Here is a 19,318-nt window from a genome sequence, read left to right on the forward strand (position 1 = left end):
CTGTCAGCAGGTTAAAACGGTTGAAAAGAATATCCAAATTTACTACCATAAGTCCTCACTTAAACAACATAGACCATAGCATTTACCACAGGGTGGTGGTTGAGGAGATATTGAAGGAGATATCTGACATCAATATGATCATGAAAGACTAAACTGATCCAAAAGCAGCATGACACGCCTTACTGTAGAGTCACCAGCCTGTCACACCCTCGGATTGCATGCCCCACCACCCCCCCACCCCTCCACCAGCTCCTTGCACACCTGCTGGGAGAAAGAAAAGGGAGGACAGTATCGTCAACTGAAAAGGGGGTTACTACTGTGCATGTACTTGGCGATACCGACCACTCTGCTTTGTTCCTTCCTAACCCAAATCATCATCATCATCATCATCATTATCATCATCATCATCACATATCAGGGCTCTACACCCCCTTTCGTGAATCGTTTGTCAATTTGTGCTTAGAGAAAATACACAGCCCTTTATACACTATTTAAGAACAGCTTAGTGAATGAAGCCCATGATCTTTAGTATTAGCAGTACCTGGGCTCCATCTCATAAAGCATTATAACTTTGTGATCCATGATATCCCTTCATCGTTTTTTGAACAATTTTTGGTTGACCTACTGCCTTCCATTCCATTTTCTTCCACACCCATTACCACCGTACCAGCTGAACCTTGTGTTTGACCCTAAAGTTGAGATCTACCCAACTAGAGAACTTATGTTTTGTTTTTCACTTGGTGTATTGTGGTACCATGGTCTATATCTCTGTGGTTTATAGTTGTCTTTTTATTGTTTGGTTGCACCAGGTTTGTGTCACTCTTGTCACTCCAATTAGCTTGATGTCACCCCTACATGTTGTAGAAGAGTCTTCTCATTCACTCACTCACTTGATCGTTGGTACTGGCCAGTCTTTGACAGCCTTTTTCTACAAGCTCTGAGCTTGGAGATCTGCTATTTTCAGCAACACAAAAGGCCATAAGTCTTTTTTCCCTCCTTCACTGTACCCTCCCACCTCCATGTCTCCTGTCCTCACCTCCATTCTTCCATCTCTTCATCCCTTGTTTGATCTCCTCGTTTCCACTAGTTGCCTCCTGTCTTTCTGTTGCCAACATCTTTGTATCGCCCTTTTGGTGTCCTCTCTGCCTCTCCCTCCCTCCCTCCATTTATCTCTCCCCTCTTTGTCTCTCACTTTCTCTGTCTGTCTGCCTCCCTCCCTCTCCTTTCTCTCTCTCATTCTCTCTGATCCACCTCTCTCTCTCCCTCCTTCCCTTCCGCCCTCCTTTCTCCTGCTCTCCTGTCTTCTCATTCTTGTCTCTCTCGTCCCAGGCCCAGCTCATCCATGACAGGAACACAGCGTCTCACGCCACGCTCAACGACAAGGCCGAGACCACCCCCGACCGGGTCCACATGACCTGGACCAAGGAGAAGCTCTTCATCGAGCGCCATCGCCACCGCGAGCCCAATGCCAGCGTGGCCGTACGTGACCTCTTCAACATGAAACCGTGAGTTCACGCTCATGATACCGCTACCAAACCGTTACTCCTATACAGCAATGTATTGAAGTGAATAGTCCATCTAAATGTATGATGTAGGAATGTAATCATTTAATATGCTTACCATGCAACTCAGTGGCGCAGGGTTGCATGTGCCTTGTGAGAGACATTTGCACCATTTTGAATGTGTTCAATTCAATGTTTTACATGGTGGTTTGCAAGGAACAATAAAACAATAGAGCAGAATACTAACTCGCTACATTTTCCCAAAGTGTAGATGTAGTGGTTTGGTAACCAGAAGCTCTAGAATGGTGCAAATTCCTGAGAACATGGCAGCATGTGTAGTGATAGTGTGTGGGTGTACACACCCACGCCCCCCCCCCCTTAGAGCTTGCAGAGGGTCAAGTATGTGTGTACACATTATTATTATTATAAGGCCTTTTCAGAGCCAGTGCATGGCTGTGCCACGACGACCCCACGCACACTGTGCGCTGTTTGGACTAATGCCTGATTTATACTTAGTTGTGTACCATGTTGCTCACTGAAAATGGCGCATCTGCCAGCTCAAAATGCTTTGCAAACACGCGGCAGCGCGTTGTGGGCTTGTAAATCGTCTGTTTCCGGTGTGCGCACAAGTATAAATGAACCGTAACAGCACCTCATGCCATCTCTGTCCATACAGTGTGTCAGTATGTGGTGATCACTGGTTGTCTCTCATAGTGGAAAACCTTAACTCCATACGCCTGTGTGTTTAAAGTTCTGTGTTTCCCTTGTAATTGTACAACGTTTACATAACAAGAACCTTGTAGGACGTTCAATTATATCTCAGTGACTGTTTCCATTTTGAATTTGAGTTTCATGTATAGCCTTGGTTACTGCGATAATACGATTACTTGTAATGGTGGTCTGTCATGTAATTTCTGTACTCGTGCCATATTTAATCAACAGTGTCAGGCCAACATTTTGTGTACATTGGGAAGGTTTGTGGAAATATTTACCAAAAAATCATTATTTGAAAAATTAGTTCAATACTGTATGTATGACAATAGTAGCAGAACTAATTAAAAACCTGCAATTATATTGTTACAATAAGTGTTAAGTAGCTCTATATTCCCATTGTAATCATTGCAAGAGAGTGTTTCATCAGTAACAGTACTCCAACCAGGAGAGAGAACTCAAAGAGGATAAACTGAAATTAGAAGTCATGAAACCAAATAAATTAGCAGACAAAATTGGAACTGGAACAAGGTGATCCATTAACTTTTCTGTATGTACTGGGTAACATAGGGGAAACACTGAGAATTCATACTGTTATACAGCACAAATCGACACAACATCTATGGAGAATTATAACTCTCAGCTGGCACAAGGAAATGGAGGCCATTTTAAATGTGAACCGTCACCATACACGAATAGTTCCACTTCCACGTCACCATGGCCACTCTTTCCGTGGTCACCTTTGGGCCTGTTTGGGGTCAGTTGGTGGCATGCGGTATGGCGAGAGAGTTGCGAACGCTGTCCTAGAAGCATCTAAGCTTATTTTTGTTGTTCTGTCCTGTCTTCCTCCTTCTAGAGAATGGGAGAGTCTGTAAGTCACATTTAACTTTGCTCCTAGGCCTGTATGTATGTAATTTATGTACTGTATGTCATTGTTTGTGGTGGGAGAATGAGACTGCGCTTCTGTTTGCATGCATGTTTGTGTGTATACATATACGCCTCCTGTTCCCGCCATCATATGTATGCCATAGAAGCCTGCATTGGTTTCATTTGCTTGTTACCATGCTATATTTATGTAGCACGTAAGGACCAAACTTGTGCATTCCATACTTCAAACACTACATTGTAAACGTAAAATATTACTTGTTTTCAGTTTTCTTTTTAGTTTTTTTCAGAAGAATGGAAAGCAGAAGTTTTGTCAATGTTCTGTTCACCCGTTGTAATTTTGTGCTTGTGGCTGTTTACATGTGTTATTTTGTTGCCTTGTTCTACGTTTATTTTTTAACTTTGTGGGGTGATTGAGGGCCAACATTTTGTGGTGAAGGAGATCGATATTGTAGATGGACAAATTATAGGTGACAAACTACAGTAAAAAAGAAAATTTAACAACGCCTGACAATCATGCACGTTGTATAATGAAAAAGCATCCTTGGTGTTATTTGTGGATCTATTTCGCCTCAAAATATTGCCTGTATATCATTACCTGTTGTTATTGTTGGTTGTTTGGAATTCGTATGCTTCCTTCCATTAACAATAATCTACCAATGTCGATTTCTCTCATCTGAATTTAATATTTTGGAAATTAAATAAAATACTGTAGTAATGTTGGTATCTCAGTAACAAAAAAAACAATCCAGTGCAGTTAGCCGCAAGCAACTCTTAGATTACATGTTTAATATCTGGAATCTAGAGTTGCAATACCAACCCTTGACAGCCATTCATCCAAACAGAAAAGTCCTATCTGATTTGTATTAAACAACGTTAAACTCACAAACATTGCAGCTGTGCGGAAAGCTTGAATTATCCTCTTCTGTCAATAAATTCGGTGCGGGTGATTATTTTTCTAAGTGTTTGAGTTTAGAAGCACTCGTTTTCAATAGCGCAACGTCCTGCTGCCTCCTGCATTATGTGCAATTTAGAAACAGGTGGTACGAAGGACTGTTAAGTGATTTCCAATGAGCGCTTCCAAACTCCAACATTTAGAAAAATAATCATCTGCACAGAATTTATTGACAATAAGTAGCTCATAACATGTCTACGGTGGATTTTTATGAAACAAAAACTTTGCAGCTGTACGGAAAGCTTGAATTATCCTCTTTCTATCTGGAATGTTGATGAGTTTAACGTTTTTTTAATACAATCACATTTCCAAACAGAAATCACAATTTCTGTTTGGATGGATGGGGTATCAAGGGTTGGTATTGCAACTCTAGATTCCAGATGGAATCTAAGAGTTGCTTGGGGCTAGATAGCAGTATACTTTGAACATAATCAAATGTATTGTCTTCGCACTTGCTGTCAAACTGCTGTCCCACTAGGAACCAGACAAACGTTCGTCGGATGCACACAGCGGTGAAGCTGAATGAAGTGGTCGTCAACAAGTCCCAGGGAGCCCATCTGGTCCTGCTCAACATGCCCGGACCGCCTAGGAACAGAGGAGGGGATGAGAACTGTATCCTTGACTTACACAGTAGTTGGACCACAGGTTACAAATGATTACTGCATTTTTAAGGAGGCCAATAAATGACTTAACCCATTCAATCCGGGAACATATCCGTGTCATTTTATATATATCCTTTTTTATATATCTTTTTTAAAATATTTTTTGGGAGCTTTTTTATGCCTTTATTTAGAGGGGGATAGGGAAAGTAGGTTGACAGGAAATGGGGAGAGAGATAGGGGGGTTACACGCAGCAAAGGTCGTTGGGAACGGGAGTCGAACCTGCGACCCGTTGTCAGGCTGGCATTGCAGCCTAGGGTGCCTGGACCGTCACGCTACGGCCCAGGCCCTCATTTTAGATTTTTAGCTATAGCCTATAACCATTATTTTATACTTTGGCTATTCAAAAATAGCAGATATACAAGCTCATAGCGCAGCACCGAATCCCATGCTCTGAGCTTGTAGATCTGCTTCTTTTTCTTTTGTCATTTTTTGCAAATCTTTGAATATATATATATTTCACTCAAATCTTTGATTCTGGGGGTTCCTGGAACAAAACTTTTTCATGTCACTGACCCCCAAAATTATATGTATTTGGCCGTGGACCCCCATCTCAAAATATTTTGTTCCAGGGACCCCCAGGGAAAAGTGTCAATGTAGATGGTAAATACATTTGTATAGTGTATATATACTGTAGTCATTAGTCACCCATTCTCACACACACATTCATACACCGACGGTGGAGGAAACCATGCTAGGCACCAACCTGCAATTGGGGGTTCAGTGACTTGGTCAAGGACACTTCAACACGAACTCTGGGGGGGAGCCCGGGACGAAGTGGGAACCTTACGTTTACAAACCCCCCCTCCCCTACATATACAATCCAAGGTTGTTCCGATGCTCAACATCAGTTTGTTTGCTCTTTGTTGGCGTTGTCTATTCTGGTACAGTCTCTGTATGTTTGTCCTTGACTTCCTCTCCTCTCAGACATGGAGTTCCTGGAGGTTCTTCTCGAGGGCCTCAACCGGGTCCTCTTGGTCCGCGGTGGTGGTCGTGAGGTCATCACCATCTACTCTTAGGAAAAGAAAAACAAACACACGCACTGGTGCCCCCACCCTGCACACACGGGCCATCGCCATGGATCCCAGTTACCGGGCATTTTCGGGGGAAGAAGCCTAATTGTTGATTTTGTTGGGGAGCGTTTTGTTGGAAGACTTGTGATTGGACAGGAGGTATTCATGACCTCGGAAGGGAGGAAAACTGCCGTGCGTTTTTAAACCAACTCTGCGCCCAAGCGAGCAAGAGAGAGCGCACGCTATGTGTCCACGCCAGGCTTCCGTACCCCTGCCAACTGGAAGAGAGAGCATAGAGACACTTTATACTTTTCATTTACTGTTCAAAATGTTGTATTATATATTTTCGTATTCTTTCCCTCTTGTGTTGGTCTTGTCAATGTATTGGTTCTTGTGCAACATTAAGCAAAGAAGTTGAAAGTGTGCTGTTGATATAAACTTTGTAGTCTTTCCTGTTCGTTTACCTGTCTGTTTTGGGATGCAAAGTAGTATGTCAGACCTGAGAAAAACACATTACATACACATAGACACTCAGATGGCAACAAACAAATCATTTTATTTTTTTCCTTTTTTTTTTTTTTTACAATGGAGGGTAAAGCTTGCTCCAGATAACCTTTATGTAAAATGTCAGAGTTTTGAAGAAGAATTTGCCATATACGTTTGAAACAATTTACAAGCACATAATATCAGCGCTTCTCTGTGAACTACCTAATGTGTATGTATACAGTCTGATTAGGAGTTATTGAAGCAACCACGTTCATATGGTTGTAGATCCATCCACATTGTTGAGGTTTCGGTGGTGAATGCAGGAACTTGGTGTTATTACAGTATGTTGCTAATGTTGTCGCTTCTTGGTCATTGTGGAGTGGCTCTCTCCATTTTTGTACACATCTACATTTGTTGAGCTAGTTACATTGAGGGCCCATTGGTGAGGGATTGTCCAACGTGGATTTTGAATGTGCAATAGATACTGTCCCTTTCACATACAGTGCAGTAAGACAGAGAGGGTATGGTGGAGCAGCTTGGAGCCCGGCCGATATACCGTATCGGTCTGGCCGATATACAGGCTGCTATTTGACTTTTTTTTTTTACGACATAGTTGCATTTATGCAGCCGAGGTCCCCCAATTTTAACCACTTTTAACCTGGCATCCATATTTTGGACAGGTAAAAATTTTCAAAAGTTTCAAAACATTTCAAAAGTAACGGATCTACAAGCTCACAATGCCTTGCAACGTGCTGTGAGCTTGTAGATCTGCATTTTTTTATAGGGCCTAAGTGGTTAAATAAAGTTCGGTTTGTGTTTAATCAAAAAGTTATTTGTGTTTTGTTTTTATTTATTTTTTGCTCATAAGTTTTTATGAGCAAAGGTTTTATCAGTTTTGCAAATTGATCTGCCGTCGGTCGGGCTCTAGTTGGGATGGAAGAAGCCTTTCATTGGTTGGATTGTTCATACTGGATCATTGTTTGTCATTAGGAGAAACTGGATACATACAACCCTTTGTGGACTGTACAGTATGTTACACCAAATCCAGCAATGTATTTATGGCTTCTGACATGGCAATAATAAGAATTTGTATTGGCTAGAATGGTTTTGGGACTTTTTATTAATGGGCAGTTTGACAGAATAATGTAGACAAAAGATTGGCTCATTGTTACATCCTTACTAAATCCATAAATCACCATCTCTGTTGACGTTCATATCATTTTAGTAGATAACCCTAAGTGTATTGACACTCATAGATTGCATAAGTCTATTCCAATGAATGACACTTTCTACAAGTACAACCAGAGCAACGGCATTTTAGATTCCTCTACATAGGATTCTTGATGCATGTCGTCTTAGTTATTTGCACTATCTACCTTTTCAGCACTCGGTTAACAAAACGAGAACTCAACACAGCACTCGGTTAACAAAACGAGAACTCAACACTTTGTTCTATGTAAAACAAATTAAACTACATACACACCTACTCCTAGTCCAGACCAAAGATTTGTGACGAGACTAAACCATTTTCATTGGACACCGAGAATGTGATGAATAAACGATCCGAAAATGTGTCGGCACTTTATCGCCCCATGATAATCTTCTCGTGTAAATGTACTCATGACACAAACAACCCTTAGGGAGAAAATATATTTTCTTGCTTACTGTGTGTAAGGTCTGAATGAACCCTTTAGGGTAGCATTCATGCATGAGTGGGCTCAGGTCACCATGCTGCTGACAGAGGGCTGTTTAACAGAGAGGGTCATAGGAAAGAAAATTAAGACAGTAATTGGTTCTATTCTTTGTTTTCTTTCACTCTCACACATGCCCACACACATCTCTAATTGAGTATATGAATTGTTATGAACATGGGAGAACGTGCCAAAAAAAACTGGATGTATAGTTGGTGTGATAATTGTCAGCCCAGAGTGTGTGCGCCAGCACAATGTGGCTCACATTGCCATAGCTCCTGTCACAATAGGTTCTGTGTACAATTAGTCCCGGGTTTCCAGAATGTGGCATACACGTCTCCTGTTCCGGTACATTTTCTTAGTTTGGTTTGCTCGTCAGCATATTTGAACCAGAAACCCATGAAGGTGTAATGTGTTTCCTGTTCAAATCTGCTGCTCAGCCAACCAAATTAAGCTGTGAGGAAACTGAACCGGAACAGGAAATGGGATTGCCACCTTCTGGAAACCCTGGACTACAGTTATCAGAGCCTATTCTCAAAATTCAAAACGGTTAAATAATAGAGATTAAATGTATAATGCGAATCCCCCACTGTAACAATGTTCTGAGATTTTATTTATTCACGTTTCTTTCTGAAGGTTGCATATTAAATAGCTAATGAAGGAAAACAGACCATAAAATTAGCATTAGTGTACTAGCAAACATGTATTTTAGTATGTATCTAAATAACATGCATATGTCAGCAAGTAACCAACATACAGTACATATGTATAGTATAACATCTACCAAACAAATAGACAAGAAGTGATACCATGAAGGAGGAGTGGGGGGGGGGGGGTTGATGGCTAATTGATGGTCTGAATATATATCGATTTGGACCTACAAGATTGAAGGTCTTAGATTTTCTTGGGAAAAGGTCTGGGGAGCCAAGAGGGTGAAGAGTCTAACTCTAGGACATTTACTGTAGTAACATTGGGTGTTTTAAGGAAGGGAGGGACAGACAGACAGGGGTCCTGTGTTACCCTCTTCCTTGTGTACTTCCACAGTTTCTGTTCACCTTTTTTCCTAGCTGTGCAGTATTTTGTTAAAAAAAAGAAAAAAAAGAAGAAAAAACAACCATTTGTATTTTTCTACAATCTGTGGGAAAAGAGTTCTGTTGTAGAATCTGATGACATCCCTGTTTTCTTTGTGTTTTTAGTCACCGTCTACAGTCTACTGTATGGTCGATATGTTTCAAGCATTAACTTTGTCATTGATCTCCTTTTACTCTGTAAGTGTTACTTTTTAGTTAGCCTGGTAAACCCTCCGTCCGGAAATCTCATTTCCATTTGATTTCAGGAGTGAAATCAAATGGAAATGAGATCTCCGGAGGGAGGGTTTACCAGGCTACTTTTTAGTAGCCTATACTGGGAGTCTTGTGATTTGAATGAAGGGCAGGATGGAATAGTACAGAGTGTTAAATTATAGTCGACATATTTTCAAATCTGTTTTGTTTATTTTGTTTTGTTTTTCTAGCCAATCCAAACCACAGCATGTTTAAGACTGAAAACCCCTGACAAACACAAATGGAAACTAACCCAATAATAAAACATTATTGGGTTATCTGACTTAGTTTAGTTATTCATCACTGAAAATGTTCTGGTTTTGTTTTGTAAATTATAAACTAGTTTTAAGAAATTGACAGTTTTAAAACGTTTGAAGTTTAAACGTGTAAAGTTAAATAAACATTTCTTGAAAATGTTAGCTTGGTTACTGAGCAGAGAAGTCACAGTCACACATTAAAATACATAAACCGCATAAGACCTTCACTAAATGGCAATTGAAATATTTCTATATACTGTAGGATGTCGGCGATGTGTGTTTCAGGGCTTGCGTAGTTCAAAATGATGGGAGAATGTTAACTACCTCAAGGTGTCACTGAAGGCGATATTCTTTTCTCTGTGTGTTCAGAACCAATGTTTTATATGGAACAACCAATGGAAAAAGCCTCATCTCTGTGAGAGAAACAGCAGAACTAGGATGGTGTCACATGTATTGGAGGGTAGCCCTGTAAGTTGTATTTGTGCCTCTGAGTAATTAATAAAAGTGCAGAAATGAACCACAATCCCTTTGCCTCCTGATTAGGCCGGTCACAATTACATTATCGCCACGATAGCAATTATTTGGGATAATCACAATTATTCTAGCATAATCGCCATAAACGTTTCCATGTTGAAAAAAGCTTCATACATTTTCAAAAGATATTGGTGAGCTTGTAGATCGGTTATGTCGACTATTTAAAAACAATTTGGTAAGTATAGTTATTAAATATGTCAGTCATTTCTTTGTATATTTCAGTTATTTGTCATAATGCCCAGTGCAATTTTCGTTTACAAAGCCTAAAAGCCAAAGAAAATGTGTAAATTGTATTTATATATTCCAATGTTTAATGCCAAAAACACAACTAAATGTGTCTGACAAAGTAAATGTCATGATCGTGACAGCCCTACTCCTGATTCAGTTTACAAAGCAGTTTACAGCCTCTGCCTGTACAGACATAACATATAAATAGATAAATATGAGATCAGATAAAATGAGATTAAACTCAGATGAGATTAGATGAGAAATGTAAATGTTTAAACTGGTAAACATTCTGTTGTGACAACTATGTTTGTATCTGTGCTTCATGTCCCCGGGTCCTCATTGTCAAGGACAATAACCGTAATAACTAACCAAACAACCTCAGGTTTAATCTCTGACACCTTGTCCAACTTCCATGTGACCTTGAGTAAGACACTGAACCCGTCACATTATTATTAATACTTTATTAACAGTTTGTAAAGAAAGTACAGAGGTACAGTTCTGTCAAAAGGATGCTAAAAGGATAAACCCAAGAAAGCACTGTGGCTTGTTTCCATTGAGGTCCTATTTAGATGCCAATCTTAGCCAATCAGGATGGAATATGAAAAGAACCACTGGCCTCCAGGGAGTGTGCGTGCACAGTTTCACATCTATCCGGTCCAATGGTGCCGGAGATTAGCTGTCCTCAGACGGACGAACACACACACACACACACACACACACACACACACACACACACACACACACACACACACACACAGACACAGACAGACAGACAGACAGACAGACAGACAGACAGACAGACAGACAGACAGGGGGGTCACGTTACAGTACATATTGAACATACACAGAACAGCCTCATCACAATAGTTTTGCATAACCTGAAGTCTACATCAGGGATCCTGAATTGTAACACAAGCTGCAGTACTTGGTTCATCCACATGATGTCAGCAGAAGACCTGATGTTTTCTTCCATCCAGAGTAGCAACAAATTGGTGGACTCTCTCTCTCTCTCTCTCTCTCTCTCTCTCTCTCTTTTTCTCAGCCTTCCATTATTGTCTCCCTGTCCGTCTGTGTGTCCGTGTCCGTTGGTACAATCTCGGAACCCAGAGACCACTGAAAAGGAAAAACAGCGACCTCTGCTGTTCGTTCCTCCTCAGTTATACTCTGGGACAATGCCGACGTAGCACCAGTGCGCAAGGAAACCGGGGTTTAAGTCTGCCTTCACCGCTCCACTTCCGGGTGGTGCGACTACGTTTTCATTCCCACTAACAATATTTCTACACGGAACACTAACACCACTTCTCCCAGAGAACATGGATCGTTTTTGGTTATAAGCCCACTTGTTTCTATGATGAAAGAGTAAGTTCAAATGTGAATATCTTTCCGTGGTTTTGTCTGCTCCGCGGACGCTATTGTTAAATTAGTTTCGGTTAGTTTCCAGTAGGGAAGGATCGACGGACACGTGAATCCCGCCCACTACATTTGATTGGGTAAAGCGCGGCCTGCTTCCTGATCTGAAGGCACGCCCACACCCACACAGTGTGTACACGTTATGACGAACCTTCAGGACAGATTCCAACGCAGTGCAGAATCTGTTCTTGAGAGATTACCGTTGGTATGATGGCAGCGAAACTATGCATACGCACTCCCTGGATGCCAGCGCAACCTCTGCCCCACATTTTTCACATGGGCCCGTTATAGCGCCAGCAATAAAATCATGTTTTTAGTGATTACGCTAGAGGGCCAGAGAAGGATAGAACCGGAAATGAACATCATAAAAAATATGTATTTATTTTACCATGTGTAAATATGTAGATACCTTTGTTTTTCATTCTTTCTTTTGCCCCTTGCTCCCCCTGTTACCCCGTCTTTTTGAGCAGTGCAACCGCTCCTATAAGAGGGTTTAGGACCCATCCGTGATGAAAGTTTTTCTTTCCGTCGTGAAAATTTGTCTTTCGCAGTGACGCCATGCTGTGGAAAACACGCCCATAGGCTAAGCTTTGCAGGGCGTGCTGTGATTGGCTAGCGAGACACATGATGAAATTCACTTCAAACTTCGCAGACACGCTGTGATTGGCTAGCGAGACGCATGATGAAATTAATAATAATGTAAACTAGAAAAAGTGCTCCTCGGAGCACAACTCTCCGCTGTTGGGAATGTTGGGAATGTTCTATCTGTATAAGTGTCCTATCCGTCCTGTCTGTATAAGTGTCCTATCCCTCCTGTCTGTATAAGTGTCCTATCCGTCCTGTCTATGTAAGTGTCCTATCCGTCCTGTCTGTGTAAGTGTCCTATCCGTCCTGTCTGTGTAAGTGTCCTATCCAATTGTTACAGTATCCGCCATTTCTCAACCATTTCGTGATTGTTCCTGTCGTAAGACAGGAACAATCACGAAATGTCCTATCCAGACTGTCCTATCCAGACTTGTGTTGGGAATGTTGGGAATGTTCTAATTCTTATGTTCTAACTGTCCTATCCATCCTGTCTGTATAAGTGTCCGATCCGTCCTGTCTGTATAAGTGTCCTATCCGTCTGTATAAGTGTCCTATCCGTCTTGTCTGTATAAGTGTCCTATCCGTCCTGTCTATGTAAGTGTCCTATCCCTCCTGTCTGTGTAAGTGTCCTATCCCTCCTGTCTGTATAAGTGTCCTATCCGTCCTGTCTGTATACTGTAAGTGTCCTATCCGTCCTGTCTGTATACTGTAAGTGTCCTATCCGTCCTGTCTGTGTAAGTGTCATATCCCTCCTGTCTATGTAAGTGTCCTATCCGTCCTGTCTGTGTAAGTGTTCTATCCGTCCTGTCTGTATAAGTGTCCTATCCGTCCTGTCTGTATAAGTGTCCTATCCGTCCTGTCTGTATAAGTGTCCTATCCGTCTGTGTAAGTGTCATATCCCTCCTGTCTATATAAGTGTCCTATCTGCCAATTATGTATCAGCCATGCAGCCATTTCGTGATGGTTCCTGTCTTACCTCACTTTGGCAGTGGCAAGACACCGCCAAAGTGACGCCATGTATTTATACAATATTTCACCGTATTGTCACGTGTCACGTGAGGCTTGACCAATCGGTGTGTCATATTTAGAAAGTGAAAACAAAACTCTCCTGCGGAGAGTAATAAAAATGTAAGATTGTCACTTTGCAGGACGTGCTGTGATTGGCCGAGATGCGTGATGAAATTAATAACTCATAAATATCACCGCTCACTTCACACTGGTGTGATTTTTCTTTCTCTTTCTGAAAAAGAATAGGCTCTATGCACAGCAGCCATATTGGAAAGACATTGGGCCTCTTCTTACTTCCTTCACAGGTGTTACCAATGATATTAATGAAGGCTCTGTTCCATTCTGGTCAGGGTGCTGATAGTGCATGTTGGCTCACTAGAAACACTCCATTTTGGTTCCCAAATGGCCCCTTATGGTGGGTGTGTAACTCTGAGAGTACAAATGGAACCAAATGGTTACATTTGTACACTCTCAGAGTTATGGGGGTCCTTGAAAATAAGACAACCACTATGCCACACTAAATGGAACAGAGCCTTAATTAGTATCATTGGTAACACCTGCGAAGGAAGTAAGGAAGGGGCCCAATTCATTCCCAATATGGCTGCTGTGCATATAGAGCTAATTGGAGCCGGCAGAAAAAAAGAAATCAACCCCCTCTTTTACACCTTTAAACTTTGTGACGTGATAACAAATTATTCTGATTCTATTCATTCATTCATCCATTCATTCACCCTGTTGGTAGTCATGGCTGCCAGTTCCCACCTGGTGTTGTGTGGGAGTTCAGACTGCTCCAGACCGTACCGAATAACTGCTAGCTTACATAACGTCTTAAGACTAGGACTCGAGTCCAATATGTACAGGTCATCGGCACGTGTTCTGTCAAGTTTGTTTCCTCCACAGAGGATGATACGATCTCCCACCATGCAACAGCACTTCAGATACACTGGACCTGGTCCTTTCCCCTTGGGCTCAACCTTCTTCCAGGAGAAGGTCTCTAGACTGAGTTTCCATAAATCATTGAAGATCCCGTCCGAGTTCCAACCACCAAATATGTATAGTCCTCCATTGTAGGTAAAGGCTGAATGATCCCAGCGTCTTTTTGGAAGATGCTGTGCACAAGGTGTGTTTAGCCAGCTGTTGATCTCTGCGTCAAACACTCTGAGGTTGTTGTTGTAGTAGAACCCCTTGCCCCCAAATACAAACATCTTTGTCCCGATGATGGTGGCAGAGTGACATGATGAACCGGGTGGTGGAGTTCCTCTGGTGTTAATTAAAGCCCAGACCATTGTGGTGGTGTCCAACTTGTAGATGTCATTAGTGCGTCCAGTCTGTTGGCACCATCCTCCATGGATAAACATGACCTTCCCCAAGACACAGGCCGAGTGGTTCAGCCTCCCCTCTGGAATGGTCCCTGACACCTCGGGTTTGAACCATCTGTGGGTGTCGACATCAAATGCATAAAGCACATTGTAGTACTCCCCTCTCCATAATCCTCCCCATATGTACATAATATCTTTTATCAGTACAGCTGTGTGGCCAGTGCACTCGTTGGGAACATCAAGGTGACGTTCTCCTCTTCCAGTTGTCACTGGAGACAACTTCCTCCAGCGTAAAGACACTGTGTTGAAAACGCTCACGTCCATCTGATCGCCACACTGGTCATCTACACAGGAATACACATTGTGTTCTACTGTTACAGCAGTAATGTGGTCGTATTCCTTTGGTAGTTTCATATGCAGCGTCCAGCAAAACATTTCTGACACCAGCAGGACAGTGGATCAGACTGTATTGTGTCAAACTGAATACTCTACTTCTTTGTGGAGTTCCAACATTGGTTGCATTAAAACCCTCTGAAAAAGTTATATTGTGCGCTATCATTTATATTGGTTCAGCAACACAAACGTCACTTAAAGTTTGGCCAATCAGTGAAGCCGATGAGTTGGGTTGCCCAATCAATGAAGCGATGCCTGTTGATCTCCATAATAGGGCAAATTTATCACCATAGCAACCCTGATGCTGGTCAGCAGAGTTGACTATTAATTCTCAAGGTCACACAGACCCATTCTTATTGGCCATCAGTAAGGTTCCATTTTGTTTGTTGTCTCCGCCAGGCCGAAGTCCGTCCGTCTGTGAACACCTAATCTTTTGGATTGGTCAAGCTTCACGTGACATCACAATATGTAACATAAATAGGTAAGACAGAATTAGGATCAGTACTGATCCTAATTCTGGCGGAGACCTGTGCTCCGAGAAGCACATTTTCTAGTTTGTTTTGTTTTTTTCAAAAACCTTTCAAAAGATTCTTCAGAAAAAAAATCAGAAAACAAAGCACAAAACTGTCCAGAAACGTTCAAATGCTTCCTTTCAAAAAAATAATAATAAATAAATAAAAATTTCACGCAAATCAGTACGCATGATCTCTATAGTTTTGTGTTCAAGACGCATCTATTTTATTTTTCATCTTCCATCCTGATTGGCTAAGATTGACATCTGAAGTTTACAGGAGTGGCCCGTTCTGAACAAAATGCCGCAAATCATGAATGCACCGCCGATTGCGGTGAAACTTTGCACACACATTCACACTACGTTGAGGAACAGATGCCACCCTTTTAACATTGCCCTATTAAAGCGCCACCAGGAGGCAGATTTTTGCAAAACATATTTTTGGGCGGTGCAACCGCCCCTATATGTGAGGTTTGGACCCCCACCCATTGCACCCCCCCAACCCTGCGCTGTGATTGGCCACCATTGTACCCCCCCTAACCCTCCTAACCCTGCACCGTGATTGGCCACCATTGTACACTGGTTGACTCTATTCAGGACTGTGATTGGCTAGTGAAACACATTACACATGTGCAGTCCTATAAATAGGACTGTGCACTTAAAAAAAACACATTTATGTTTTTTTTTAAGTGAATCACCCACTGTGATGACCACTGTGACCACACCGCCCACTTCACACTGGGTGTGATTTTTTTTATTTTTGGGCGGTGTAGCCGCCCCTATATGTGAGGTTGGGACATTGACATTTGCTGCACTGTGATTGGCCACCCATTGTACCCCCCTAACCCTGCACTGTGATTGGCCACCCATTGTACACCCCTAACCCCTACACATTCAATGCAAATCTATACTTTTCTTTAAGTGAGCTTCCATCACTGTGATGACCACTAGCTGCACTGTGATTGGCTGACTCTATTGGCTGACTCTATCCAGCACTGTGATTGGCTAGCAACACACATGATGAAATTAACAACCTATAAATAGGACTATGCACTTTTTAGCTTAAAAAAAAAGTGATGACCACTGTGATGACCACACCGCCCACTTCACACTGGTTGTGATGTTTTATATTACTCTTACAGATTTTGTCCAAACATAACGCAAATCGGTACACATTATCTTTATATAGTGTTATAAGTGATCAAGACGGATCCGTCCGATTTTTCATATTCCATCCTGATTGGCCAATTACGAACATTGCTGGCCCACAATAACCTACCTGACCTGGCGGAGACCTGTGCTCCGAGGAGCACTTTTTCTAATTCCCTTTAAGTTTGTCTGATCTGGTTTCATCCTAACAACCTGAGCCCTTATACTTTGTCATACAACGGTCTCGTGCCGTAAAAATATCAGCATCTTAGTAGCAGCTTAACCTGTAATAATACATAATGTATCACATCATGTATGTTTTGTATTAATTAATAATCAAATTATGCAAAGTAACAAGTACAATATTTGCCTCTGAGGTGTAGTGGAGAATAAGTATAAATTATCAAAAAATGGAAACACTAAGTACCTCAAGATTGTTTGAGTACTGTAAATGTTAATCTGCACCACTGATTTTGAGCATGTGTATTCTGTTGGAAGTTTAGTGGAGACCAGTTGTCATTATATAAGAATTAGGTGACTGAAAAACTGCATGCAAGGTTTGAGTTAAAGAGTCTAGAGCTAGTAACCTTAGTGAGATTACACTCAGTGCTAGTGAGTCATGTTTGAGTCTTTTAGGAGGGCTGGGTGAGTAAGTTGAGACCCTGGGAAAGAGCCGCTGAGGCAGCAGGTGGTCTTTGTCAATAAGGACTTGTACTGTTTCCCAAAGGAAGTTTTTGGACCACATAGTTTCCTGGGTGTACAGCGGGGTTAGTGGCATCTGTACCTGTCCCTTGTTTCACCCGGGTGTTTTTCAGCTCCCCTTACAGGGGGGGGGGGGGGGGCATAAGGACAGCACATCACTAGCCAATGCACCAGTGAAAGGATTAGCATAAATGTCCCATCAGTCTAAATGTGACTCACATTTAGACTGATGGGACATTTTGTGAGTAATAATAATCACTGCGATTTGGCAGGAATCACAAGCTGTCATTTACATTTACAAGGCACTTTGAAATGGGGGGGGGGGGAGTGAGGTGGACATTGTCCTGAGCTTACGTATTTCAGGCCTGTGAAAATGCTTTAATGGGATGTCCCAAAACACTTCTCCACAGTCCACAGCTTACGTATGAAGGGGTCTATCCATTGTGGTGTTGGCTACATGTTTCCAGATACAGGCCCACTATCCCTCTGAGGCTGAGAAATGGTGAGAACCAAAATGTTTGCGGTAAGAACTCACTCACTGCCAAGCACCTGGCCAGCAAGTGGCTGTCTCCAAGAGACATGTTTTTAACGAGAAAGCTAAATTAGACATTTGCCTGACATACTAAAGCCTACTGGACTGGCCAAGTAAAAAAGTGTTTTGTTGACCAAATCAAATGACTTTGATTAGGTCACATACCTATCTCATTTCGACTTGAATGTCCTGGTAAAATTGCTTTTTAGGGAGAACCTACTTTACAACAGAGGTATGTAAAGGTCACAGCTATTCATCTTCCTTAAATAAGATGATAATCACATACTTTAAGTGCAATCAAGAACAATCGCAGGCTGCAGTTTTAGCCAATAATGTACAGTATGTACGTCCTTACAGTATGTACCCGGACAGCATGTTTTAGTTCCAGTGTGTTTGTTGACCACAGCACTCCAGCTGTGTGCCGTGGTCTTTCCACCGAGGAATTTGACTGAATGTTTCCAAGGGCCTGCATGGGGAAGAGGCTATAACACACATTACTGACATCAAAGACACCAATGCATTCTGTCCTCCACCCCTCTCTCTGACACAGGGACAGAATGGAGTGAGGATGGTCACCACAGGGTTATTTTTTTGTATAACCACTTAAGCTCTATACTTAGTTGACCGTGTGCCCATGGGCCCTATACTTAGTTGACCGGATTCCCAAGGTCTACACAAAATATCTTCCTATCTACAGGCTCACAGATCTTGCAGATCTGCTATTGTTGCCGATTGTACACCCCAGAAGAGGGATGCTAGGGTTCAAGTGGCAAACAACGCCATGCCAATATACAAAACAAATTAAGAGCAGAAGAACACGAACGTCTCTTTTATCAGCTGGGGGAACTGAGCGAGCAGGGAGAGTTGGTGCGACAAACTGGCTCAGATCAAAAGAAGAAATTGAAGTACAGAATCATTTTGTTTTTCCTGGAAGGAAGTTCAAAACAAAATAATCTAATTTGAAAAACGCTATTTGTTCCCAGTCTGAGATTTTCTGTGTAAAATTGAAACATTACCACACTTGATGTAGTATTGAACAACTGTAAACAACCAAAGACCCTTAGAGTTGCTGAATACATACAGTGTATAGCCTATACTGTGGGCTACCGTTCGAATCTTGTTGTTCATCAACATACTATTCTCTCAGCCAACCTGCTTATGTTAATGACCGGCAGACACGTGTAGCAATTTCGAGAGGAAACCACAGTGTCTTATAATTACTGAGTTGTGCTAACGGCAGGCCACAAACAGCCTACTGTTTGTAACATAGCACAGGCCCAACACTGAATTATGGACGAACACTAGAGAACCCAACTTTATTTGTTTTTTTTTTTTTTATAATTTTTATCCCGCGATTTTTGTAACCCATTTTTTTCACCCGGTGCCAATTTCCTAAGTGATCCTGGGCGCTACACCAGCCCTACACCAGCGCTACACCAGTCCCCCACAGCCAGGGAGGCCAGGG

The 19,318-nt window shown here is 41.9% G+C and overlaps 1 protein-coding gene across 5 annotated transcripts in view; it reads left to right on the forward strand.

Moving 5' to 3' along the window:
- slc12a7b (solute carrier family 12 member 7b) overlaps positions 1–6,239 on the forward strand; it is an 89,496-nt gene extending 83,257 nt beyond the window's left edge. For 3 of the 5 annotated variants that reach the window (XM_084048296.1, XM_084048299.1, XM_084048298.1), the window contains 4 exons: positions 1,330–1,505; positions 3,070–3,084; positions 4,532–4,665; positions 5,641–6,239. In XM_084048296.1, coding sequence (XP_083904422.1) covers positions 1,330–1,505; positions 3,070–3,084; positions 4,532–4,665; positions 5,641–5,732 — 417 coding nt within the window. In that variant the 3' untranslated portion in view covers positions 5,733–6,239. The remainder of the gene's footprint in view (positions 1–1,329; positions 1,506–3,069; positions 3,085–4,531; positions 4,666–5,640) is intronic. The other 2 variants (XM_084048297.1, XM_084048300.1) reach the window with 1 other exon arrangement.
- Positions 6,240–19,318: the final 13,079 nt, after the last annotated feature.

This window comes from Gymnoscopelus microlampas, assembly GCF_963454915.1.
Source record: "Gymnoscopelus microlampas genome assembly, chromosome: 22".
NCBI classification, from domain to species: domain Eukaryota; kingdom Metazoa; phylum Chordata; class Actinopteri; order Myctophiformes; family Myctophidae; genus Gymnoscopelus; species Gymnoscopelus microlampas.